We start from the raw sequence: 20,194 nt of genomic DNA on the forward strand, positions 1-20,194 counted from the left end.
GGGGCAGGTGCGGAACCTCTTCATCATATACCTTGTTTACATTTTCTGTTCTGAACCTTGCGAATTGACTATCTATTCAACACTTTTAAAACTTGATGCATATATTTGAAGATGCTCTAAGATTTTCCTAGAAGAATAAACAATTGTTGGCGGCACCTGCCTCCGGGCAGGTGAGGGTGATGGGGGAAAAGGACTTTTATTAGTCATTTTACAAAGTTCTGGACCATTGGGTTGTTTGCCGTGTACACATACAACTTCTCAATTAAAGACAACTAATTATTAATGTTGATGTGTTCCTGAATACATAGAAAAAAGCATTTGAGTGGATTCCTCTGGGGTGGGAAGTGTTGGAGTTAAGACAGCAGAGAAGGGGCTTTTCTTCCATTACCCCCATGAGTCTGTGACTAATACAAGTCTCTACCCCTGCACTGCTGTGTGAGCCCAGGAAAGACCCTCACCTTTTGCGGACCCTAGGATGTTCTAGGAGTGCAGGGAGAGGCCAAAATCCAGTGAGCCCAGCTGGATCTGAAATGCTGTGACTTCAAGTGGAAAAGAATAAAAGGAAGAATAAGGGGTCAAGTGCGATGCCGGTGATGATGGTGGTGGTTAATACCCACTGTCGGGCCATTCATTATCTCATTTAATCTCACTATAGGTAAGCGGAAGGCCTCCACCTTAGAGATTCAGAGAAGGGACCCTGGAGTTCAGAGATGGGAAGTGAACTGCCTGGGGTCATTTGGCAGGCAGGCCAAGCTTGGCCTTGGCTTTTTTTGGGGGGGTGGGGGTGGGGTTGCGTTGGGTCTTCGTTGCTGCATGCGGGCTTTCTCTAGTTGCGGTGGCTTCTCTTGTTGCGGAGCACGGGCTCTTGGCACGCGCGCTTCAGTAGTTGTGGCTCGCAGGCTCTAGAGCGCAGGCTCAGTAGTTTTGGCGCACGGGCTTAGTTGCTCCACGGCAGGTGGGATCTTCCAGGACCAGGGATCGAACCCGTGTCCCCTGCATTGGCAGGCGGATTCTTAACCACTGCGCCACCAGGGAAGTCCCTTGGCCTTGGCTGTAATTGGTAGAGCCCTTGGATAGAAAAGTCACCCCCAAGGGCAATTCTGGTTCCACGAGAACCAAGGGGGTTCACTTTACATGAATTAATTTAATGAGACAGTCTGGAGGGCTTGGTGGCTACAATCTGAGGCTGACTGCATCCCACCCCAAGGCCCCCTCTTCCCACCTCTGCTTCGGTATCCTTGGGGGATGGGCACATGGGTGAGGATAGCGTGATGCTGGGAATGCTGCAGTCCCGGGTGTGACCACCAGGTGGCGGAGCAGCTGCACCCAGCCCTGCCCCCCGCACCCGCCACCCCCCCCCCCCCCCCCACCAACCGCAGCCCCAGAAAAACAGAAAATACAAAATTAAAAATTCCTTGGTCTGGAAGCTGAAAGTCAGTTGGAGATTCCGGAAGCCTTCTGGCGAATCCAGGAGGTTTGACCTTCTCCTGTAAGCAAAGCCCAGGGACGTCCATGACAGGCAAATGGCAGGGAAGAAGAGAACATTTTTTAAAGCATATGGAAGGAGGAGGTAGAAGGAGAAAAGAATTCTCTCGAAGACCCTGGGATTTCAGTAGCCACCTCTAGCCCAGCCACTATCCAAGGGAGGACGGGGTCCTAGTGCAGCGGAATCACCTCAGGGCTTATTTTTAAATGCAAATTCCTGGGCCCACAGGGGAACTGCATTTTCACCAGCACTCCTATGGTTTCTGATCCTGGCTAAGGTTTGAAACACCAACATGGCAACACTTCCTCTCCCAGGTCAGAAACCAGGGGCCAGAGAGAGGAGGTCACTGCTCAAGGTTATGGTCCCCGGGGCCAGGCCTTCCCCTGTGATGATGGTGTTTGCACAAACCCAGGCAAAGGTTTTTCCTTTCCATGTAAAATTTGGCCTGGGATAGTTTTGGAGGGGGCTGCTCCCAATCAGCCCCTCTCTCCTGGCCTCCCGGGCTTTAGTTTGGTCTGGTTCTCTCCCCACCTGTCTCTATTTGCTATTTTAAAATTCACAACAAGTTCCTGCCCGAGAGGCAGCAGCCCGGGCTTTGAAATCCAGGCCCAGAACCCTGACTCCCGGCTTCCTGGCTGGGCGCCATCTTGGCTGAGTTCCCCAAGCGCTCTGGGGAGCTTCTGGGAAGTTTAGGGTCCAGACACCCACCCACACCTCACCCACACTTCCAGCGCTCTTCAGACTTCTCTCCAGAACTGACTCCGCCAATTCTTCTTGCATCTGGGAGGCCCCAATTCTAACCCAAATTCTGAATTCCAGCCTTTAGCTGGGATTTGGTGCATGACAAGCTAGAGACCAGGCAGCAGCTAGCCAGGGGCCTCGGAGAGCGCACAGGCTGTGGTGTCTGGTTCGAATCCTGATTGTGCTGTGTGACTTTGGGCAAGGTGCCTGCCCTCTCTGAGCCTCAGTTTCCTTGTCTGGGGGAATCAGTACTGCTTCTCTCCTGGGCTGCTGTGAGGAGGGAATGAGAGAGTGCAGGCAGCGTGGTCAGCATGGAGCTGAGCACACAGCAAGCCCTTGGTGCCAGGAGCAGCTGTTACTAAGAGGCATAGCGCAGGGTGGGGCAATGGGGCAGGGGCTCGCCGCCTCCTCACACCAAGCTGTACTGGCATGAGACGCTGGGTCAGGGAGGTGTGACTTTACTCACTTCCCCAGTCTGCTCAGCTCCAGGGCCCACGAGGGCCTTCTAAGGGATGCCAGGAAATCGTAGCCTTGGTTTCCAACGTGGGGGAGCTTACAATCTAATAAAGGCAACTTGGAACCTTGAAATGGAAATTTCCTGAAATAGTGTGTCCGTGAGCTGGTCTCCCCAATGCTGCCTGGTAGGAGGCACATGGTAAGGAGGGACAGAGCCCAGGCCTGGGCCCTCCTGCCAGCTCCGCACGCCCACGCCCTCCTCCCCCAGCCTCCCTGCAGTGGTGGAGCCCCGCTCGAGAGGGCCCTGCCCTCTCACCCTCCTCATTTCTGTGCTTTAGCAAAATGAACTGATATGGTCCAGAATGGGTGAAAGTTCGGCCAACAGTTTCCTGATTTGAAGGAAGGCGTGTAGAGGGTTCTGAAAGTTCAGACTGAAGGATTCTATCAGGCAGCCCGCGGGGAGCTGCTGAGGCCTTTCTGAGTAGCTGAGCCTGCCTTTCTCCCCCGGGATTCCTTGCTGGGATTTAACTTGAACCGTGGCAGCGAGGCCACGGCCCGGCTGATGTTTCTTCCACAGCTGTAATTCAGGAACATCACGGCATCGAGTCTTTTTTTTTTTAAGCTTCTTGACCTTTTACTCTTGGTGTTGGAGAACAGGGTGCCCCAGATGCCCCAGTGAGTCTTATCTCCTCTCCAGAGCAGTGGAGCATCTGAGCGGTCATTCCTAGAAATTGGGTGCGGAGGGGTTTCTTCAAAGTATCTTGGGCATCTTGGGACACACTTGACTGGCTGCTGGATAGCTGCCCCACCCCCACGGGGCCGAGTGGTGAGCGGAAGCCGAGGGTCTGGAGATCCTGAGCTTGCTAGTGGTTCTGGGCAGCAGGCTGGATACTCACCAGCTCCCTGACCCCCAGGAGACCTGCTCGAGGTACCTGCATCTCTGTCCTTGGTGTTCACTGAGCTCTTGGAGCAGGCTGAGGGTGTGGGCTTCTTCCAAGCCCTGCAGGGCCTCACCTCCTTCCTCCTCTCTGTCTGGGCGCCCATCCAATTAGTTGAGGAGAACTTTTCAGCTGCTGTCCCAGGCCACCGCTGCTGTGCCCACATGCTGGACAATGGCTCTGAGGCCCCCGCAAACCTCACCCCCGAGGCCCTCCTGGCCGTCTCCATCCCACCGGGCCCCAACCAGGAGCCCCAGCAGTGTCTGCGCTTCCACCAACCACAGTGGCAGCTCCTGGACCCCAATGCCACGGCCACCAACTGGAGCAAGGCTGCCACGGAGCCGTGCGTGGACGGCTGGGTCTACGACCGCAGCACGTTTACCTCCACCATCGTGACCGAGGTGAGGGCCTCCCCATGACCCGCCCCAAGCAACCCCACCGCTTCCTTCCTTCCCAGCCTCCCAAGGCTGGGAGGATTAGATAGACTCCATCACCGCTGTTAAATGATATGCCACTCTGTCAACACGTAATTACTGATCACTTGGGACGGCCTGGATTCTGATCCGAGGCTAAGGTTACAGGATGGACAGGGAGGTTTCTAGGAGCTTACATTCTGCTGGAGAATTCAGAATCAGTCAACATTTAAACCAGTAATAACAGCAGACCAAGTCCATACCTTGTGCCATTTAAGTGGCAGCCACTGTTCTGAGGCTTTCCCTGTCATCACAATTTCGCAACAATCTCTTGAGGTGGGTTTTATTATTGACCCCGTTTAATAAGTGACAAAAACCGAAGCCCAGAGAGGTTAAGTAATTTGCCCCAGGACACACAGCTAAAGCACACTCGAATCTGATTCAACCCAGACAGCCAGGCACCAGAACTTCTCCATCACTTTCTGTCCTGCCTTGAGTCTCAAGGCCCCTGCGTCATAAGTGAGCACAAAGGAGAAAGCAGCTCCTGCTAGCAGGGAAGGGAGAGGCAGGCAGGGAAGGGCTCTCTGAAAAGGTGACATTTAAGATGAGACTTGGGTTATAAGAGAAGGAATCAGGGACTTACTTAGTGGCACAGGGGGTTAAGAATCCACCTGCCAATGCAAGGGACCCGGGTTTGAGCCCTGGTCCAGGAAGATCCCACATGCCTCGGAGCAAGTAAGCCTGTGAGCCACAACTACTGAGCCCACACACGAGAACTACTGAAGCCCGACCGTCTAGAGCCCGTGCTGCGCAACAAGAGAAGCCACCGCAATGAGAAGCTCACGCACCGCAACGAAGAGTAGCCCCCTCTTGCTGCAACTAGAGAAATTCTGTGCACAGCAACGAAGACCCAACACAGCCAATAAATAAATAAATAAAAATAATTTTTTAAAAGACAGAGAAGGAATCAGTCACATGAAGCTCGGGAGAAAGCTTAGTTGGGACAGAGGTCCGAGTAGGAGCTTGTCTGGATGTTGAAAGAAAAGAACCTGGTACACAGTGTGAGGGGGTCTGGCGACGGCCGGGACGTGTGGGGAAGGGGCCTGGATTTTGTTTAAGTGCAAAGGAAAGTCATTGGAGGCTTTGGGACTAGGAGATGCTGTGATCTGATTTGCATTTTCAAGAGGTGACTTTGCAGGGTGGAGAATGCCCTGTGGGGTGGGGGCTCCTCCTGCGGCGGTTCAGGCAAGAGAGGCGGAGATGATGGAGAGGGAGCTGTAGGAGGAGCGGCCAGGCCTTGGTGAAGGGAAGGGCTGACCTGGGGGGAGAGGTGTGTTCAGATGAGGTCTGTCTGGTCCACGTCAGGCCGCAGGGAAAATCACGGTGACACATGCTTAGCTCTCGTGCTCATCTTCATGCCCGGTAAGAGCAGCAACAGTACAGCCCCAGTTCTGGAGGAGACAGGCTCTGCCAGGTGCAGGAACGCCCCCAGGGCACCAGCCGGCTGGTCATCAGCTGACTCAGAATTCAAGCCTGTGGTTTAACCACCACCCACCACTATCCACTCGGAGCGGCCGTCACGCCATCAGACCCAGAGCCGTGTCACATGCGCCACGCTGTTGGCTGCCAGCGGGGGGCTGAGGCCCGCTGCCCGCACCCACCCCTTCCACCTGGGTCGCCTGGCCTTAGGAATCTGGGGAACCCGTGCAAGGTGGCCGGATCCCCTCTGGGGGTCCTGGACCTTCCTCTGCCACCCTGGCCCTGCTATTCCACACCCCCTGAGCCAGGCTGATGCACCCTCCTTCTCTTCCAGCAGGACCTGGTGTGTGACCACCAGGGCCTGAAGCCCCTAGGCCGTTCCATCTACCTGGCGGGGCCCATGGTGGGTGGATCACCTGGGACCTCCTCTCCCACCAGTGAGTATCTCTCCCCCTCACAGCTCCTTCAAAACAGAGTGAGCATCGTGGGGACAGAGGTAAGGAAATGTCCAGTGAGCGTTCGTGTTTCCTAAGAGAGGGCCTCCCCTGGTCTGGGGTCTGCGTCCCAGGTTTCCAGGGAGCCAAGAACCCAATGTCTGAACCTCGATGCCAGGTTGAGCTGAGAAATTGCCCTGAACACTGGCTCTCATCTTCAGCTATTGCACCAAACTTTATTGAGCACCTACTGTGTGCCGAGCACTGCACAGCCCATGCCCTCAGGGAGCTGATGGTCTTCTGGGCATAGACAGACCCCTCTTTCTTTTTCTTTTTCTTTTTTTTTTGCGGTACGCGGGCCTCTCGCTGCTGTGGCCTCTCCCGTCGCAGAGCACAGGCTCCGGACGCACAGGCTCAGCGGCCATGGCTCACGGGTCCAGCCGCTCCGCAGCATGTGGGATCCTCCCGGACCGGGGCACGAACCCGTGCCCCCTGCATCGGCAGGCGGGCTCTCAACCACTGCGCCACCAGGGAAGCCCCCCTCTTTCTTTGAACTCCAAGTACATGAAATGTAATGAAATAGAAATACTCCTCTCCCTCCTCCCCCATCACCCCCCCTCCACTGCCCCCCACCACACCCCTTCTGAGGTGGAGCGCCCAGGACCTTCTCTCCGTCTGCGGTCCCCTCCTGCATGGGGTGCCGCTGTCCAGTGCTGAAAACGCCCACGTTGCACACCCCCCCCAGCTTGTAAACCCAACTGCAGACTTGGAGGCACCTCACACTTATGGTTGATGCTGAGCCGCTAACTCTCCACCCCCAGCACAGCCCCCTCCCCACCAGCCCCCATCCTGGAACGCAGCCCCGCTGGGAGCCAGCCCTGTGCTCCCTCCCTCACCACCCGCACTCACCCTCCAGGGCACAGCCCCCGCCCAGCGCCCTCTCCCCCACTCCCGCTGTCCCCCGCCCAAGCCACCGCCCTCTCTGGCCCCACTACGGCCTCCTCTGGGGTCTCCTGCCTCTACTGGGCCTTCCGTTCCGCTGCAGAGCTCAGAGTGACTTTGCAAAGGTTTCTATGTGGATCTGGTTGCTGCCCGGCCTGAGGTCCTCTGGACTCCCACACCAAGGACCGTCCCCACCCACCCCACCACCCCTGCTCAGCACTTGGCTCCTCCCCCTGAGCCACGCCGGCCCCTCCTGGGGCACCGCTGCTCCCGTCCAGCCCACAGAACCCACTGAAGCCGGTGGCCGAGCCTCGCCTAGAGGTCTCTGCCCACGGCTGCTTCATGTCCAGCACGCAGGCCTCAGCTCCAGGCCGCTCCTCAGAGAGGCCTTCCGGCTTCAGGCACAAAGGTCCCCTGGTCCTGCCCAGGCTCCGCATCACAGCTCCTGGCTCTCTCTGCCGGTGCCCAGCTCTCGTTGGCTCGTTTACCGTGTGTGTCCCCACGAGAACGTAGCTCCAAGGAGGCAGGGGCCTTGGGGCCGTATCCTCAGCGCCCAGCATATAGCACACAATCATAGTACGCTGAATGCATGAATGGCTTCTGGACTCGGGGCAGCGCAGGCTCTGGGGCCTCCTGTGTCCCAGCTCCTTAGAAGGCGGGTTTGTTGCTTCTCTAGGCTTCCTCCTGTGAGTGGGGACCCTGCCACCTACCCATGGGGTTGTGATGATTGAGTTAATCACATGCAGGGCTTGGGCCGGGCCAGCACGGTGGTAGCTCTTCGTGAGCCTTATGTTATCCCGAGCGTAGCGGGGAGCCTGAGCAGCGAGGCAGGAGGTGGTGCAGTTTGCGCTTTCAGAGGACTGGCCGCCGTGCCGCCACTTACCCTTCCCCAGGGGCCACCCACACTGGGAACCAAATCGCAATCAGTCTGAGGGTCGCCCGGTGAGCCTGGGGTCAGCGCCAGGTGTCAGCCTCCAGACCTCGCCCCAGATGTGGGGCGCGTGTCCTTGCTTCTGGGCGCCGCTCAGACAGGCAAGGCCAAGGTTCGCCCACATCTCTCCAGTCTGACTGACACATACTTCAGCTAAATGCAGGCAGTGGCTCGGCCTAAGGTGACCTCATCGGGGCTGAGGGCCCTCCGGTCACAGGCATGGAGGAGCTGGGTCACCCAAGGCCATGTGTGCTTAGCCTCCTGCCAGGCTCCTCCCTTGTTCAGCATGTCTTCGTGAATCCCTGCATTTTACAGATGGAGAAACTGTGGCCCAGAGAGCAAGGCGTCTGCCATTTTTATAACAAATGCACTCTGTACGTGGTCCTAGGAGACCCGAGAAGGAGGTGCTGCCTGCGCTGGCAGGTGCTCCAGCGGGCGCCCCAGCCTCCTTCGGCCCTCCGGCGACAAGTCCCTGCCTCTATGCCCAAGTCCCCGGGGGCCCTCTCCAGGCCCCCACTGTGCTTGTCGCCCGAAATAGGTTTGGGCGGAAAAGCCAGTTCTGAGCTGGCGCTGCCTGCAGGTGGCGTGGCCAGCGTCAGCCCCATCGTTGCCCCCAGGTTCCTTGTCTATGATTTTTGAGCGCTTTGGGATTGTCTGGCACCATCCTGACCTCCACGACGCTCAGTGGATCCCTTGATCACCTGCCCCAGCCCTGTCGGGGTGGGGAGGAGGGGGGCCCTCACCTGCTCATCTGCACCACCTTTCAGTGGTGCAGCGGACCGCGACCCGCACGGGGGCCGTCACCATGACGATCCTGAGATGTACCTACAGCATCGGCCAGACGGCCACGGGCAGCCTGGCCTTTGCCCTGTGGGACCGGCGAGCCCTCCAGCTGGCCTTGTTGGTGCCCTTCTTGGTCATCTTCCTGATATCCTGGTCAGTGCAGCTGGGGCCTTTTCCCTTGGGGAGAACATCACTGAACGGGAGGGGGACCCAGGGTGAGAGGGGCCCTACCACTCTGTCTGGCCACGGCTCCCAAGGTGCTGAGACCATGGAAGAGAATGTGAGCAGACCCCACTGGGGAGAGACATCTTGGGGGCTCAGAGTTCCGGCGTGGGCATTTCAGCCAGGGGTCTGTGGTTCCCTCCAGCCCACTGACCTCTGGGCCTGAGGCAGAGGGCTCCGTTCTTCCCTCACATTGGCACCAGCACCCCCCCCACGCACACCCACCAGCTTCACTCCCTCACATCGCTTGCCCAGCCTGCGGACCTCCAAGTCAGGCAGTGGATATGGAAAGATATTATCACTATTATTTTCGGGGCTGCGAAAATCCCTGAGGTCTGGAAATACCTGCTTGGGTGGGGACTAGAAGAAGAGATACAGGGAAATAAACACACATTCCTGACCTCATAAGTTCTCTTGTGCCCGTGGGCCAGAGTTGAGCAGGTCTGCTGTGGGGTGTAGAGAAGACTAAAAGGACTCATTCATTCACTCTCAAATATTTATTGCACCCCTGCTCTGTGCCAGACTTGGCTTTAGGCACTGGGGACCCATCGGCAAATAAAATAGATCATAGATCAAAAGTCACTGACGGAGCTTCCCCGGTGGCGCAGTGGTTGAGAGTCTGCCTGCCGATGCAGAGGACACCGGTTCGTGCCCCGGTCTGGGAAGATCCCACATGCCGCGGAGCGCCTTAGGCCCGTGAGCCATGGCCGCGGAGCCTGTGCTCCGCAACGGGAGAGGCCACAGCAGTGAGAGGCCCGCGTACCGCGAAAAAAAAAAAAAAAAAAAAAAGTCACTGACGACATGGAGGGTTATTGTATCAACAGGACCAGGAAGAAAGGAGGAAGACCATCCCGTAGTTACACTGATTAAGCTGCCCTAGTCACACTGATTGGGTGCATCCGGGTGCTGTTGGTAACACCAGATGCATATCAACGCTCCTTCTAATGAGCAAGATGATGTTATTACTGCCACTTGCAGATGAGGGGCTGAGGCCCAGAGAGGGCCAGTGACTTGCCCAAGGCCACGCAGTCACTGCGTGCCAGAGGCAAGATTTGAATCCAGGCAGGCTGACTCTTGTAACCACCTTGTCAAACTGCCTCCAGAAGTTTTTCTTACCTTCCCTGCAAACAGGGCTGAGCTCCTGTGGGCTGGGAAAACCCTGACCCTTTCAAAAGGGAGATGCTGGGCTTCCCTGGTGGCGCAGTGGTTGAGAATCCGCCTGCCGATGCAGGGGACACGGGTTCGTGCCCCGGTCCGGGAAGATCCCACATGCCGCGGAGCGGCTGGGCCCGTGAGCCATGGCCGCTGAGCCTGTGCGTCCAGAGCCTGTGTTCCGCAACGGGAGAGGCCACAACAGTGAGAGGCCCGTTTACCGCAAAAAAAAAAAAAAAAAAAAAAAAAAGGGAGATGCTTCTCCCTGCCCATCTGTCCCTGAGGCTGGGAAAAAGCCTACTACTTTCATAAAACCACTTGATTCTGGTTGGGGATGTTTTAAATGTGTGTGTGTGTGTGTGTGTGTGTGTGTGTGTGTGTGTGTGTGTGTGTGTTTTAATGCAGCATGAGGCAAGCTTTCTACCATAGAAATGACCCCAGAATCACCCCATGTCGAGGCAGCCTGTGTGCTGGCTGAATGTGAAGCTTGGGCGGACAGGCTCCTGGCAGCAGGGAAGCCAGATGGGGTGCCAGGGAGTGGGGGCTGGTGAAGAGGGTGGCCAGGCGTTGGGACTCATCTTTATTCTGAGACCATCAGGGACTTCCCAGCCTGGCTTTAGCGGTGCAGAGGGAGAAGAGGCTGCCTTCTCCCCACTCCTGTTGCAGCCAGCAGGTCTGCTGCCCACCACCCCCTCCCCACCTGACCTGGGGGGAGTGCCCAATCTACAGGAAGAAAACAAAGACCCAGCCAAGCACCTGCTTCTTTAACCCGTGGCTGCCAGAATCCGCCCGATGGCTGATTACGGTGGGCAAAACAGATCGAGTGCTTCAGGAACTCAAAAAGGTGGCCAAGATAAATGGCCACAAGGAAGCCAAAAAGACACTGACTATATAGGTGAGATGCTGCTATTTGTGATACAGTGTGGGACATGACCCAGGGAAGGACATCCACTGATGTTTTATCATTATTATCACCAGCATCACCCCAATCTGCTCCAGCACCACCTCCATCAACACACCCATACCATCAAAACACCACCATTGACATCACTAGCAGTTTTGCCATCTCTATCATCACCATCACCACCACCACCATCACCTCCATCACCACCACCATCACCACCACCACCATTACCACCACCATCACTACCACCATCATTACCATAATCACCACCATCATCACCACCACCATCATCACCTCCATCACCACCACCACCATTACCACCACCATCACTACCACCATCATCACCATAATCACCACCATCATCACCACCACCATCATCAGCTCCATCACCACCACCATCATCACCTCCATCACCACCACCATCATCATCACCTCCATCACCACCACCATCACCTCCATCACCACCACCATCATCACCTCCATCACCACCACCACCATCACCACCACCACCATCTCCATCACCACCACCACCATCATCACCTCCATCACCACCACCATAATCATCACCACCATTTTCACCTCCATCATCACCACAACCATAATCATCATCACCATCACCATTACCATTATCACCACCATTACCATGTCCACTACACCCACAATCACCACCACTGTCATCATTTCTACACAAACACCACTACCATCATGACCACCACCAATAAGAATAATCATACCACTAATATCAACACCATCATCACCTCCACCAGCATACCATCACCATTGACTTCACCTTTATTATCACCATCACTACCAATACCATCATTAGCACCACTATCAACACCTCTACAAAGCATCACCAACACCACCACTATTACTATCACCATCACCTCCACCACCATCATTGCCATCCTCATCACCACCATCCCCAACTCCACCACAGCCACCATCAACACCACCAATAACAACCATACAACCATTATCAACAACAGCACACCCACATCACCATCTCTATTGTTCATCACCTTAATCCACATATACTGCTCACTTACCTCACAGGGCTTCTCAGCGTATCTGGGGAAACAGGATGTGCTTATCTGGAGGTAGCTATTTCAAGGAAGTAGGTGTGGGAGGGTGTGCAGACAGAGACGAGAGGACACAGAGCTCCCTGGGGCAGAGGGCTCAGGGAAAGCTTCCAAGAGGAGGCAAGCTAGAGCTGACCGGGACTGAGCTGGGCCCGGGCTGCAGGCCGAGACTGGATGGGTACTCGGGAGGATCCGATGGCTGGAGGGGGTGTGCGCTGATGCCGGCCAAGAGGAGTGAAGAGGGATGGTAGGGCTTTGCGGGGTAACTGTCAAGACCTTCCTGCAGCCTGCAGCTCAGAGACTAGAGCTGGGACACAAGACCTGCTCCTTGGTTCTGAGTAGGGCGACCGGGTCTGCAGAAGATAGATCAGCTAGGGGCCAGAGAGAACCCTCTCTGCCCTCAGGCCATCCGCGCCCCCAGGGCTCTCCAGTCTCCAGGGGCCAATGCCAGGCTCTCCCTATCACCTGCCCACCCGGACACCATTCCCGGCACGGGGGTGAGGCAGGGCCATGGCCCTAACATTCAGTGCCCCTGTCATCCCTGGAGGTACCGATGTCCAGCACGGAGGAGGACGTAGCCTCTGCAAAGTCCCGCCGGTCAGGGCCGGACCTGTTCCGAATGTTCGCGCTCTGCTGGAGAAGCTGCAGACTGTTGGTAGTGAGGTATGCCATCCTGGGCATCTCTCCCGGGGCTCAGGAGGGCAGGGTGTCCAGCGGGAAAGCAGCCCCTGCAGGCCTCATGGGGTACATTTCTGGCCAGAACACGCAGCTCCCCCAGGAGGCAGGAGCCTAGCAGGTGGGGGAGACAGAGTACGTACAGATGTGATCGGGAGGCCAGCTGTGCAGGAAGTCAGCTAGAAGGCAGGGCTGGGCTGTGGTCCTGGGCAGGGTGCCAGGGTCAGGCTGAAGCCCAGGGCAGAGGCAGAGCCAGGTCCGCGGAGCCAAGGGACCAGCAATAGCTGGAAAGGATCACTGCCGGTCAGCACTGGACTCACCCTGGCAGCTGGACTCCTAGAGGGTGGCCGGGACCACGTGCTGGCCACACACATCCCGCTCTGAGCCACCCCATGAGATAAGTTCATTCATAACCCACTTTACAGATGGGGAAAGAGGGGCTGCGAGAGGCAAGAAACTTGCCCGAGATGACAGAGCAGGCGTTTGAACCCAGGCTGAGCTACCTCCTTGTCCTGCTCTCTGGCCCTCCAGACCCACACTGAGCGTGGACTCCCCGTCCCGCCCCAGGAGGCCCCATCTCCCAGGGGCACCTGGGACCAGGAAGAGGCTCCTTAAGACAAATTCAGTTTAAGTGAATCGAGTGGATCGAAAAGTGAGGGTCAGGTTTGATTGGACCTTGATCTTGAAATAAAACTCAAAATTACGAAAACATTTATTTTATGCTATATTTAAGTACATATGGGTTATAATGGCAAATACGTGCTACATCTCAGACAGAGAATGCATCAAATGCTTCTCTCTCTCTCTCTTTTATTTTTATTTTTTTGCTTAATTTTTTTGTTTCCTGATAAATTAGGAGTGCCCGGGGCCACTGAATGTCCAGGGCCATTCTTTCAAAAACCATCAAAGCTTCCTCAATTCTCCCAGGGGCCACTCTGCACTCTTTGTTATTCAAATCACAGGCTGTGAAGCGGCTACCCTCCTGGGTTTTCTTGTCTCTTTTAACCCTGTTGTTACTGGCTAAGCCTCTAAATACCTACAAGTCAGCTCCTTTCAGCTCCAGCCTGGCCCTTGTCAAGTCACTTTCACAAACCTCAGGAAGCACTGCGTTTCTGCAGGAATCGCAGCTTTTCTCTACAGTTGTTGGCCTGGTGGTGCCAGATGTCTCCTGAGGACGGCAGTCAGGTGCCGCTGAAGGGGAGGGCTGGGAGGAGTGTCCAGGTGAAGCAGGGATGGGGACAGAGTGGAAAAGTGGTGGAGAATAATTTCCCACTGTGGCCACTTGTGGAGCCAGATTCAATCTCCAAGGTGTAGAAATTCAGCTACTGTTAAGTCCAGCTACTCAGGAGCCTGTGTCAGGGGATCCCCTGGGAAGCAGACTTTGAGATGGAGGTCCATGAGCAGGCAGTTCACAGAGGGGGCTCTAGGGATCACCTCTCATTGAAGCAGAGGGGGGCCAGGGAGGGCAGGAAGCAGCAGGGGCAGGGGAGAAGTGGTGGTGATGCCGTCACAGCCAGGCCCCAGCCTGGGCACCTGGGAGCTGGGGTGGCCCTTCTGAGTCGTCTCTCTGGACCATGTAGACCAGCCATGAGATGCTCTCCCCAGCTGGGGGGCAGAACTCCCAGGGCACGGAAGGGGGCAGGCCAGCATCCTCCACTGAGACCCCATTCTATTATTATTTTTTTATTTTTATTTTTATTTTTTTTGCAGTACGCGGGCCTCTCACTGCTGTGGCCTCTCCCGCCACGGAGCACAGGCTCTGGACGTGCAGGCCCAGCGGCCATGACTCACGGGCCCAGACGCTCCGCGGCATGCGGGATCTTCCCGGACCGGGGCACGAACCCGCATCCCCTGCATCGGCAGGCGGACTCCCAACCACTGCGCCACCAGGGAAGCCCTCCCATTCTATTATTAATCCCATGTTTCAAGACAAAGAAACGTGTCCAGAGAGGGCCAGGCAGAGACTTGCCCAGGTCCATGGCTAGTAGAGTGGGACCCACATCATGGTTCCCGGCCACGACTGGGAACAGGAAACAAAGCCAGAGGGTGCTAGAGCCTGGCGAAGGGGCAGGTCAGCTTGACCCACTGCCCCATCTGCCCAGAGAGGGTCATGTTTTCCTGCTGGTTGGTGGAGAGGGAGCCTAAGAGGCAACATCCAGCCCACCATGGCCAACGCCCAAGGCTAACACCCAAGGCCCACATGTAGAACGGATGGGGCCACCGCCCTCCCCATCCCTTCCTGGGACAACCTGACCCCATGGAGATGCATCCTGCATTCACCAGGCTGCCCAGGGGTCTGGGCTGGTGGTGCTCTCCGGGTGCAGCCCCGGCGTAGGTGATGGTGCAGGGGTGCCCTCTCCTCCACGGGGCAGGGACCTGACTTCTAGATTCGTCCCACAGCTCGTCCCTTGCCCTCTCCTACTATGGGCTAGTCCTCATCCTGCAGAACCTAGGGAACAGCATCTTCTTCCTCCAGGTCCTCTTTGGAGCCTTGGACTTCCGGCCCCGGGTCACCACCACGCTCGTGCCCAGGTTCTTTGGCCGCCACATGACCCTGGCCGGCTCCCTGGCTGTGCCTGGCCTCGCCATCCTGGCCTACGTGCTGGTCCCACAAGGTGCAGCCAGGGCAGTGGGAGGGAAGGCTGAGGGGCTGCTGACCCGGGCACCTGCTGGCCTGTCCACTGCAGCACACCGCCACCAGCCTCTTCCCCTCCCCTGGCCCCGAGGATGGGCGGGGGCCACTGTGCCCCGGCTCCGCCCAAGGCCATTACTGCCACAGCCCCCCACTCATTTTCCTGGGGAAACTGAGGCTCAGAGAGACGAAGCCAGGTGTCCGAGATCCCTCAGCGGCAAGCGACAGAGCCAGGCCTGGACCAGACTTCAAGCCAGAGGCCAAGTCTGCAGTGGGAAGAAGGGTCCGGGAGGCTGCGAGGGGCTCCAGGTGAGGCAGGAGAGGCACCAGGCCGAGTGTGTGTGGTGTTTCCTCTTGTTAATTAAGCAAGAGGGGGGACTTCCCTGGCGGTGCAGTGGTTAGGACTCTGCACTTCCACTGCCGGGGACCCAGGTTTGATCCCTGGTTGGGGACCTAAGATTCCCACATGGCCAACAAAAAAAGAAGCAAAACGGGGCTTCCCTGGTGGCTCAGTGGTTAAGAATCCGCCCACCAATGCAGGGGACACGGGTTCGAGCCCTCGTCCGGGAAGATCTCACATGTCGCGGAGCAGCTAAGCCGTGCGTCACAACTACTGAGCCGCGCGCCACAACTACTGAAGCCGGTGCGCCTAGAGCCCGTGCTCCGCAACTAGAGAAGCCACCTCAATGAGAAGCCTGCGTGCCGCAACTAGAGAAAGCCCGCGCGCAGCAACGAAGACCCAACACAGCCAAAGAATAAATAAATTTATATTAAAAAAATTAAAAACCTCATACAGCAGATACTATAAAATGTGGGTGCATTAATGACAAAAAAAAAAAATCTGTATTTAAGAAAAAAAAAGAAGCAAGAGACAGAGCACCGAGGAAGCTGGGATGGGCCCGGGTCTCACTCTCCTTTCTGACTGAGGCTGTGAGGCCCCAGATACCCTCTCCGTGTCCCATTTTATTGCTCAGGGTGGGTGACTGGGGGAGGGGCAGGGACAGGTGTCCCACGGTGGCAGCAAAGCCAGGAGGGAGGCAAGGGAAGGCCAGCAGCTGGGAGGGGCGGGGTGAGGATGGAGGACCAGTCGGGAGGCCAAACTCGGAGAGAGATGTAGCGCTCTGAGAAAAACTCCAAAGACAGCACTTGAGAGTTTATGACTCTTCGCAACCACATGCGGGAAGGGAGGTGAGGCCCAGGCCCACCGCTGGCTTGTGACCTGCACCCTGGCTTCCCAGCTGAGGCTCCCTGTGGAAGCAGGGGCCCCACAGGCAGGCTGAGGGGTGGTAGGAGTGATGGGAAGGCTTCTGGGTAGCTGGGCACCCCAGGGCCCCTGCTGTGGGCCTGGGCCTGGCATGACCCTCTCCTTGGAGGGAAGAAGCACCCTCAGGGCCCAAGGAACCCTGGCACTGTCACCCCTCGAGTGCCACCCGCAGCTGCCCCCAGGCTCACCCACCCCAGACCTGGCTGGGTTCTTGCCCTGCACCCCACCGCCGGCCCACCCACCAGGATGTCATCCTGCACTGCATCACCACCTGGCCGCGGGCAGCCCTGGCACCGGGTCACACCGCCCGGGACCTGCTTTCAGCCCAAAGCAGCCTTGTGGGAGAACCCAGTCACTCTGCCTCAGGCTCCTGGGGACCCTCCCGAGCAGACCCCACCCTCACCCTTTCCTCTGCCTAGATCTGCAGACCCTGCATGTGATCTTGGCTGTGCCGGGTAAGGGATGTTTTGGCATCAGCGTAACCTGCAACACGGTCTACAAGCCGGAACTCTTCCCAACTTCGCTGCGGTAGGCTGGGCTGCCGGCTGGGCCCAGGAGGGGCCGCCAGACCTGGGGCGGGGGAGAAAGGGACACCCCTGCGAGGGCCCATGGTGGGGGTAGAGAGAGGGGCTGGGCACCCAGGGACACACAGCAGAGGGAGAGGGGGACCCAGCGCCGATATGGAACCGAGCAGACGCCCTGGAGTCCTTCCCCCAAAGGCACCTGCTCAGCCAGGGCCTCCGCAAACAGCCTCTCCCCAAGAGTCCAGGCTGGGAGGCAGCCCCACGGAGAGCCCACTGGAGGCCTCTGGACTGGAAACCACTTCGAGCCACACAGCTCTCTGCTCAGGTGAAATCTTATCAGAGCCCTGGTGAGGAGACCAAGAGCTCCCCGGGGTAGTGGGGACTTAGCTTGCTTCCCACTGTCCTCTCCCTGCCCCAGGGGAGCCCCAGGTCACCTCCTCGGAACCCAGTGGTCTAGAGTTAGACCGCCCCTGCATTGGACAGTGGGTAGACTGAGGCTTAGGGCGGCCAAGGACTTAGCTGAAGAGCAGGGCTGCACCCCAGCCCCCAGAGGCCTGGCCCAGCCTCACTCATGGGCTTCCGTCCCTCACTCACTTGTCCACTCTTTCTTTTCTTTTTTTTTTTTTGACACACATTTATTGATTTTGTTGATACTTTATAGAAAGTCTGAACTGGGAGCTCCATGGCCTAGCAGGAGCCCTGAGACAAGCCTCCAAATTACCTGAGACCAGGGAGAATAGGATGGGCCCTAGAGAGTTCCCGTGAAGGACTCTGGATGTTCCCAGGAGGCAGAAGCCCCTTTGGCTGGGAAAATCTAGGTGGGCTCAATGGAGGAGGTGGGGTTAGAAGAGCCCTTGAGGAGGGTGACTCTAGCAGCCCAGCTTTCCCTCCCCTGGCCCAGCCAAGTAGCCCCTCTGAAGTGGCAGTTGTGACAAGGGTCCCGGCCCTCCTCTCTACCCACAGGATGACAGCAGAAGTCTTCCTGCATTCAGCAGGTCAGCGGGGGTCTGTAATGGGCCCCCTGACCAGGATGACCTTCCCCTGCTGCCTCCCCCTCCTACGGTGTCACCCCCATCGTTTCCAACCTCATTGTCCTCTTCCTCCTGGAGACCTGGGGACTTCCACTCCCTGACACCATCCAGGACCTGGAGAGACAATGAGTGCCCCATGGCCACCCTGGGAGTGATGCAGCTGCATGGGGCTGCAGATATGGTGGCAGGTCCACCACAGCCCGGAGACAGGAGAGCCCAAGGGTCAGGAGACGTCCTGGGCAGAGAGGTCAGGAACAGGGCCGGGCTGGTCATCATGATGACGCCCGCAGCTTGAGCTTGTTTAGTGTCCAGAGCATTCCCGACACCATGCTCAGGGCAGCATGTTTCTGAAACCATTTAATCTTTGCAACAATCCTGCTGGGAAGATACTATTGCTCTCCCTGTTTACAAGAGGCTCAGAGAGATGAAGTGACTTATTTGAGGCCTCACAGGTAGAAGGTGATTGTACCTTAGACAGGAAAATGTACTGGTCAAGAGCCCGGCTCTGCAGCCAGACTGCCCAAGACTGAATCCCTGCCTATGCAGGCAAGTGTCTTCCCTCTCTCATCAAACTGACACAAGAAGAAAAAGAGATCCTCAACAGTTCTCCTTAAGGCTTCCTGCAAAGGAGCCCAGGCCCAGACAGATTATCAGGTGCCTTCCCTCGGGCCCTCCAGGAAAAAAACCGTGCTATTCTCATGCATGTTCTTTGAGAGAATAGAAATGAAGGAACGTTCCGCAACTTTCTTTTATAGCCGGAATCACCTCTAAGTTTCCACTTCCTCATGGGTAAAATAGGTGTTAAAAAGAAACAGTGTAGCTCAAAGAGTTGTTTTGGGGTTTAAGTGAGTAATTATATGAGAGCGCCAAGGACAGTGCCTGGCCCACAGCACGTGCCCCGTAAGTGTGGCTGCTGTGTCTCGGGTGAGGGGGTTCGTAGGGAGCCCTCCTTGCTAAACAAGAGCCAAGATCATGATAATAGTAATAATAACAGCGGGGGCTTAGTGAGCCCTTATTGTTTTAATACAGCATCTGATTTGATCCATGCAACAAGCCCACAAGGTGCTGTTCTGTCCAATTTCACTGTCAAGGAAATGGAGACACAGAGAGGTTATGCAAGTTGCCTAAAGACACCCAGCTAAGAGACAGGAAAGCCAAGACTTAATTTACTCTTTCACTTAATTCATTTTTGTTGTGTATCTACTACATTTCAGGCACTGTCCCATGCTTTGGGTAACAGCCGTAAATAAAACCCTAATCTCATAGAGCTTACATTCTCATGAGACTTGACCCCCATTTCTACCCTCCAAGCCCCAGAGCTGTAGCCATATGTCCAGCATCACAGGACCACCACCCCCCCCCCCTGCAGACAGACACGCCCAGCCTGGTTGCCCCCAGGTCCACTTCGTTAACACAGTGGTTCTCTCCCTTCCCTGCCAGGATTCGTCTTCACACCTTCACTCAGCCACCCACTTCTTCTCACTTCTCAGAACATGGCGCTGCAGGTTTCTCACCTTCCAGCTTCCAGAGTGGATCGTAAGGCAGGGTCCAGACAGACCTGAGTTCCAGTCTTTCCTCTCCCATTCACAGTCTTCGTCAGTGCAGTGGGACTCATGGAATCTACCTCCCAGGGTGGGTGACAAGGTTAGAAGATCTTAGCACAGACCAGATTCCAACAAACAGAAGCTGCTACCAGAGCTGCCAGGAACAGGCAACCAGTGTGCCTTGCCCCCAGGCACCAGTAGAGGAGGCACGTGGAGCTGAAACCCAGCCCAGGCTGCACCACCTCAGCCACTTACCCTAACAGGGGCTGGATTCATTCCAAGAAAGGGGCTGTTTTAATCACCTCCTGGTTACCCCCATTGGTGAGGGAGGCCTCCTGCCCTGTGGTTATGTGGCTTTAGGGAAGGCCCAGCCTAACACTGCACAGATAAGAAGGACAGCAGTTTACTAATCACGTAAACTCACGGCCAAGGGAGGTCGACCTTGTGTACCACGCAGGGTCACATGGGTTGCACTCAGGAGAAGAGAGAACCACCAAAGGCTGTGGGAGGTGGGCTTCGTGGTATCAAGAAGGTGGCAGGGGGACCCCTGGTTCCACAGGG

At 56.6% G+C, this 20,194-nt stretch overlaps 1 protein-coding gene across 1 annotated transcript; it reads left to right on the top strand.

The window, feature by feature from the left end:
* The first annotated feature begins 1,253 nt into the window (after positions 1–1,253).
* Positions 1,254–18,218, top strand: LOC131759757 (solute carrier family 22 member 11-like). Its single transcript, XM_059069178.1, is given in 13 exon segments — positions 1,254–1,257; positions 3,598–4,022; positions 5,848–5,916; positions 8,359–8,401; positions 8,404–8,448; positions 8,451–8,504; positions 8,588–8,756; positions 10,644–10,872; positions 12,511–12,626; positions 15,039–15,253; positions 16,954–17,062; positions 18,022–18,114; positions 18,116–18,218. Coding segments are annotated over 13 exon segments (1,674 nt in total).
* Positions 18,219–20,194: the final 1,976 nt, after the last annotated feature.

This window comes from Kogia breviceps, chromosome 7 (genome assembly GCF_026419965.1).
Source record: "Kogia breviceps isolate mKogBre1 chromosome 7, mKogBre1 haplotype 1, whole genome shotgun sequence".
NCBI classification, from domain to species: Eukaryota; Metazoa; Chordata; class Mammalia; order Artiodactyla; family Physeteridae; genus Kogia; species Kogia breviceps.